The 6,186-nt window shown below is 42.6% G+C and overlaps 1 protein-coding gene across 1 annotated transcript in view; it reads left to right on the top strand.

Annotated features, from left to right (window-relative positions):
• Window positions 1-614: 614 nt before the first annotated feature.
• DKC1 (dyskerin pseudouridine synthase 1) overlaps window positions 615-6,186 on the top strand; it is a gene marked incomplete at its 5' end in the record, with an annotated part of 11,670 nt that continues 6,098 nt past the window's right edge. Inside the window, 8 exons of the mRNA XM_008049494.1 lie at window positions 615-692; window positions 1,161-1,247; window positions 2,785-2,876; window positions 3,094-3,278; window positions 3,892-3,956; window positions 4,134-4,260; window positions 4,833-4,963; window positions 5,342-5,485. Coding sequence (XP_008047685.1) covers window positions 615-692; window positions 1,161-1,247; window positions 2,785-2,876; window positions 3,094-3,278; window positions 3,892-3,956; window positions 4,134-4,260; window positions 4,833-4,963; window positions 5,342-5,485 — 909 coding nt within the window. The remainder of the gene's footprint in view (window positions 693-1,160; window positions 1,248-2,784; window positions 2,877-3,093; window positions 3,279-3,891; window positions 3,957-4,133; window positions 4,261-4,832; window positions 4,964-5,341; window positions 5,486-6,186) is intronic.

Genomic DNA, 6,186 nt, shown 5'->3' with positions numbered 1-6,186 from the left:
CTGCTGGGCTCCGGCGATCCTTCTGCCTCAGCCTTCCAAGTAGCCAGAACTATAGGCGCGCGCTACCACACCCGGCTGATTTTTGATTTATTGTAGAGATGACGTCTCACCAAGTTGCCCAGGCAGGTCTCGAACCCGCGGGCTCAGGCAATCCACTCACAGCCTCCCAAAGGCGCAGGGTTACAGGCTGAACCACCAAACCCGGCTGCATTTTACTTTAAAAACTTTAATTTTCTAAAACTCTTTGATGCTTCTTAGTAACTTACTTTAAAAACAAACATGTACAACTGTACAAAAAAAATTTTATGTCCGTTTTCTATAAGCTTTTTTCTATTTTTAAAATTATTTGTTCTTAAGCTTTATTAAAGACTACTACACAAACACATTAGCCTTGGCCTGCACGAGGTCAGGATCATCAAGACATCATTAGGTGATACAAATTTTTCAGCTCTTACAATCTTACAGGGATCACTCTCATTGACTAAAAAATTGTTATGCAGCACATGGTCATAGTTGTGAACCTAAGATCCATTTCCTGCCTGCCCTTGTTTCAGTTTTTATTTAAACTTGGTTTCATGTATTCTCAGTGAAAAATTTCCAAATCCCATGTTTCTTTTTCTTCAGTAGTTACTTTGCCAAAGAAGCATAAGAAGAAAAAGGATCGGAAGTCATTACCAGAAGAAGATGTAGCTGTGAGTAGGGTTGTGCTGTGACTTTGCTTTGACTAAAAAGAAAGTTTACTTAAATAACAAAGGGAAAAAAAGTGTTTTTAAGGTTCCCAAGGAATGGGCTGGCATTGAGTAGTGGTTGGGTAGAATCAGCAAAGCACTTGAAATGACACAACCCCAGACAGCCTAAGGCGCAGTACACTAAATGATGTTGGCCATGCCAGCTCCCTGATTTTTCTTGTTCTTTCTTATCCTTCCCACAGACTCACCATCTCCCTTTGTCTTTAAAAATTTGGATCCATCTTAGTGGTACTTCACTTACCCTCTGAGCTCCTGGTTCATTTCATTTCTTCTCTCTCTTTCCCTTGGAGGTTCCAGGGAAGAGGCATAGATTGCTTTTTCTATTTAAAAGGCATACACTTCTGTGGTAGTAATGGCATTGTTCAGCATCGGGTGGGAAGTCTAATAGATTGTGTTTCTTTCATATTGAAGGAAATACAACACGCAGAAGAATTTCTTATCAAACCTGAATCCAAAGTTGCTCAGTTGGACACATCTCAGTGGCCCCTGTTGCTAAAGGTATGTGGTTAAGACCATGAATCAGGTGAATGCCTGACTTTTCTGTCATTTCCAAATGGTAGACAGTTGATCAAGAATGCTTACTGCTGACATCCTTGACTTTAGGAAATGCCTGATGATAAAGTGTAAAGCAGTGTTCCTTAAAGTAGCTGAGTTGAAGAGCAAGATTATTTTTAAAAGAATTTCCATTGCACCCAGCACCATTATAGAATACAATGTGTCACAACAATGTGAAATTGCTGCCAACGTTTATAAACAATTAGTTCTCTTTTTTTGTACTTACTTCATCTTGCAAACCTGTACTGGTGTGTGGGCCACACTTGGAGTAGTAGTAGTCTCTCAGCAATTCTTGGCTATTATTTTGAGGTTTAAGTAAGGTAGTTTACTGATGAGTTGAATCATACTGTGTTTTTATAATTTTCATAGATGATTAAATGTGTACCAGCTATGAGGTTAGAAAATGTTAGGGGAGAAAAAGTTACTGAGACATCCTGTGACATAGTGTTAACAAATCGTTATTTATGAGATGGTAAAAGAATGAGATTTGCTTACATAATTCAACAGAGTTGGGTTTCTGTGTGGCCAGATAATCTCTGTCATGTAGACAGCATAGGCTTTTCTATCGTAGGCCCTGGGGCTTATACAGGGTAGCAAAATCCCTGTTGCCGTGGAACTTAAAGTCAGGGGATGTGAGATAGACCATTAAAAAAGACTTGCGCTAGCCGGGCTCAGTGGCTCAGCCCGTAATCCCGCGCCTTTGGGAGGCTGAGGTGAGTGGATTGCCTGAGCCCGCGGGTTCGAGACCCGCCTGGGCAGCGAGACCTCATCTCTACAATAAATCAAAAAATCAGCCGGGCGTGGTAGCGCATGCCTGTAATTCCGGCTACTTGAAAGGCTGAGGCGGAAGGATCGCCGGAGCCCAGCAGGTCGAGGCTGCGGTGGCCGGGAGTGGCCACTGCACTCCAGTCTGAGTGACAGAGTGAGACTCCAACTCAATAAAAAATAAATAAATAAAAATTTAAAAAAAGACTTGCTCTTGGTGGTAAGGATGATGATGAAATGAAACTGGTGATGAAAGATGGGCTGTAGTTAGGGAATCTTTCGGGCTGGTGGTCAAGCCTCAGAAAGAAGCCTACATGTAGAAAGCAGAGTTGGAGGTTTCTGGAGCTATGTGGAAGTATTGCTGTCATCCTCAGTTTGGCTCTTTTGTCCCTGAGAAATTCAAAGCTATTCTATGTTTCATTCATTACCCTGTACAGTAAAGCTGAATCTGTGTTCTGTAGTGCCCCAGGAAGTCTCCTTTTCGAGCATGACTTCAACCTACAGGTGCTCGAATTTGTCTTGTTGTAACTAATGGGTAATTTTTTTGGTGTTTAAGGAGGCTCAGCAGTCTGTCATAGCAGGTAATGGAAGTATAGGAGCAAAAATCCAAATGTATAAACTTGAAAGGGTACTATACCATGGTCTCTAGTGTTGCTGACTCTGTTTGACTTGTGTTAATGGCTTTAGTCTCATTTGTGTTGTTGTTGCTTTCTAGAACTTTGATAGACTGAATGTGAGGACAACACATTATACACCTCTTCCTTGTGGGTCCAACCCTCTGAAGAGAGAGATTGGGGATTATATCAGGTAAGTGTATTAGGAGCAAGTACTGTTCATACTCCTTTTCTCGTAGAAATGATGCTTTCACATGAGCTGTTCACCAAGGTAGTGGCATGTTGCAGTAGCTTCACCCTGAGAATATAACCTGTACGCATGGTGAATTCTTCTTCTTCTTAACTCTTCAGATTTGTTGTTTTATTAGAGCGCAAGAGCAGGTGATACATTGTCTTTTTGTCCATTCTAGGACAGGTTTCATTAATCTTGACAAGCCTTCTAACCCCTCTTCCCATGAGGTGGTAGCTTGGATTCGACGAATACTCAGAGTGGAGAAGACAGGACACAGCGGCACTCTGGATCCCAAGGTGACTGGCTGTCTAATCGTGTGCATAGAACGAGCCACTCGCTTGGTGAAGTCACAGCAGAGCGCAGGTATGTGCAAGACAGAGGGCAGGGCTGGCCACTCGGCGATTAGAAGGTTTTCTGTATTTCCCATCTACATTTTGCTTCTTGGAAACTATTTTTTCATTAGGAAAACAAAATCCTGAAGCAGAGATATTCTTTTGGGGTCTGTGTGCCTTCTGTCCTCTGCCACGTCCTGGTGGGTCTACCCTTCCTGGAGTTCCAGATACTAGGCATGCGCACACTGAGCCAACTCAATCCATCCCAGCACTGAGGCAGAACTCGCCCCAAGTTCAGCTCTCGGCTCGTCACTCCAGGCTTCTCTTATTCTGTGCTGCTCTTTCTGCCTAAAGGATCTTTCCCTCATGTCTTCCCCCATCCCCCATTTTCATCTGAGAAAGCTCTCCTCCTTATCTGTCAAGGTGTTTTCCAGACAGGCTCTTCACTGGGAACTCCCAGTGAGAAAAGGTGTCCTCATTGCTTTCCCATGTCATCACCATGAAATCTGTCTTAATGCAGATTTTGCAGAAACGTGAGGTTGAACTGCCTGCTTTTCCTGCTGTGCAGAATGGGAGTGACTAGGCATGGAAGAAAGACAGAAAGCTCAGTGGCCACACCTGACTACTCTTTTGTCATTTTTCAGGCAAAGAGTATGTGGGGATTGTCCGGCTGCACAATGCTATTGAAGGGGGGACCCAGCTTTCTAGGGTAAGTCTGCGATTGTAGGGAGGATACCCTTGGATGGCTCGAGTCTCTGAGTCCTAAACTCTGCACAGGGTCAGCTTTCCTGGCGAACATCTCTTGTGCCCTTCTCAGTGGGCTTCGGATGGCAGCGCCGTGTCCTTTTTACTGAAAATGTTTGGTTTGGTTTATGCTTGTTCTTAGGCCCTGGAAACTCTGACGGGTGCCCTATTCCAGCGACCTCCACTTATTGCTGCAGTAAAGAGGCAGCTCCGAGTGAGGACCATCTACGAGAGCAAAATGATCGAATATGATCCTGAAAGAAGATTAGGTGGGTCATTAGGCCTAGGAGGAACTGGAGTGACATAGACTACAAGTGGGTCCAACCACATTCTTGAGGAATCTGTTTGGTTAAGAGTGGACAGACGTTCTCGAAGTTGAAGGCGTTCTGAAACCTGCCGTGGAGCTGTGATATTGTTTGTGGACAATATCTTTTGTTGTCTCTTGTTTAAAAAGTAAAGAGTGCCTAGTGAAGTTAGGTGGCTTTTAACACCTTTTCTGATGCCTTCTTTTGGTAAAGTTGCATGCTTCTTTTCATTCTGCATTTGTGAAGTTTGGCGCTTTGTTCAAAGGGCACAAAATGTGCTTCAGAAAAATGTTTTGCATGTATTTATTTACAGCCAAAATTTATGTTCTGCAACTCTGCTTGCTAGTAATAGAACTAATCTTTCAGGATAGCAGATGCATGTATTTAAAAAAAAAAGTTGTTGCCCTTAGCATGTCGTGCAGTCATGGCCTGTGTCTGACATCTCTAATCTTGATGGCTCAGAGGGAGGATAACTCTGTGTTTGTCAACCAGTGATATGTTGGAAAATAGGTGCTACATTTCTTTGTCTGTCTTAGGAATCTTTTGGGTGAGCTGTGAGGCTGGCACCTACATTCGGACACTGTGTGTGCACCTTGGTTTGTTACTGGGAGTTGGTGGTCAGATGCAGGAACTTCGAAGGGTTCGTTCTGGAGTCATGAGTGAAAAGGTAAGCCATTATAGGACTGGAAATTTTTGAGCTGGCTCTTAATGTCCTCCAGCCCTTGCTGGAACTCTACTTGCTTCTTGTCCTCCTGGCAAAGGCACTTTCCAAAGTGTTGAGTTCAGTCCAGGGCAGCTTTCCCTGTTCTGTTAATTAAACTTTGGGACATTGAAATGGGCTAGGAGACATGAGTGGATAGAAAATAATATTCTATTCATTTGCCTCCCAGCCTACAAAAATACCTGCTTAGATCTAATACAGCAATAGTTGACATGTCCAAAAGAGACATGACACTGAAGAGGCTGAAGACTTTCGGTGAGCTTGAACTCACAGTCAAGTTACATTCAGTTTTAGGAATTTGGGATCTGATGGACTGTTTTTTAGGACCACATGGTGACGATGCATGACGTGCTCGATGCCCAGTGGCTGTACGATAACCACAAGGATGAGAGTTACCTGCGGCGAGTTGTGTACCCTTTGGAAAAGCTGTTGACGTCTCACAAACGGCTGGTTATGAAAGACAGTGCAGTAAGTTCTGGGATAGTAGTCCACATTCGGACAGAATGTAACTCCAAAGATGAGGCTTGGTCCTTTAGTTTCCTTGGGGTTTACTTTGTTTCTTTTTGGCTTTTCATAGGTTGTGTGCTGGATTCCTTTGTTATTGAAAGCATTTATGACTAAACATAAGTCAAAACCAAGTATGCTAATGTAAAGTAAAAGTTTTTAAAACAAGCAGAAGAAAGGATCTCAGAACTTGAAGAGAGAAAAGAAAACAATAAATAAAAATAACGTAAAAGTTTTAATGGTAGGCTTACTTCCATTTCAAAATAAGGCAAATTAATTATACATTGACAGGTGTTCTCCCAAAATAAGTACCTTGGTTCAAGTAACAGATTATCAAATAAATATATAATATAAATTATCAATTTGCCCTCCTGTAATTCTGCTTGTGCCTAAGAAATCTTGATTTATTTAAATTATTTTCAGGAAAAGTTGTGTTGATAGAAAAATATTGGGACTGGAGAGTTTCAGAGCTATAATAGCAGTTATTTGTCCCATAGGAATTTCAATAAAGTTTCGTTCTCTTCAAATTTGTAGTTCTAGCCGGGCTTGGTGGCTCAGCCTGTAATCCCGTGCCTTTGGGAGGCTGAGGTGAGTGGATTGCCTGAGTCTGCGGGTTCGAGACCCGCCTGGGCAGCGAGACTTCATCTCTACAATAAATCAAAAAA

This window comes from Carlito syrichta, unplaced genomic scaffold, assembly GCF_000164805.1.
Source record: "Carlito syrichta isolate Samal-C Ts95f unplaced genomic scaffold, Tarsius_syrichta-2.0.1 Scaffold135690, whole genome shotgun sequence".
Lineage (NCBI taxonomy): Eukaryota > Metazoa > Chordata > Mammalia > Primates > Tarsiidae > Carlito > Carlito syrichta.
Note: the sequence above shows the minus strand (reverse complement) of the source record. Positions and strands in the feature narration are given on the sequence as shown.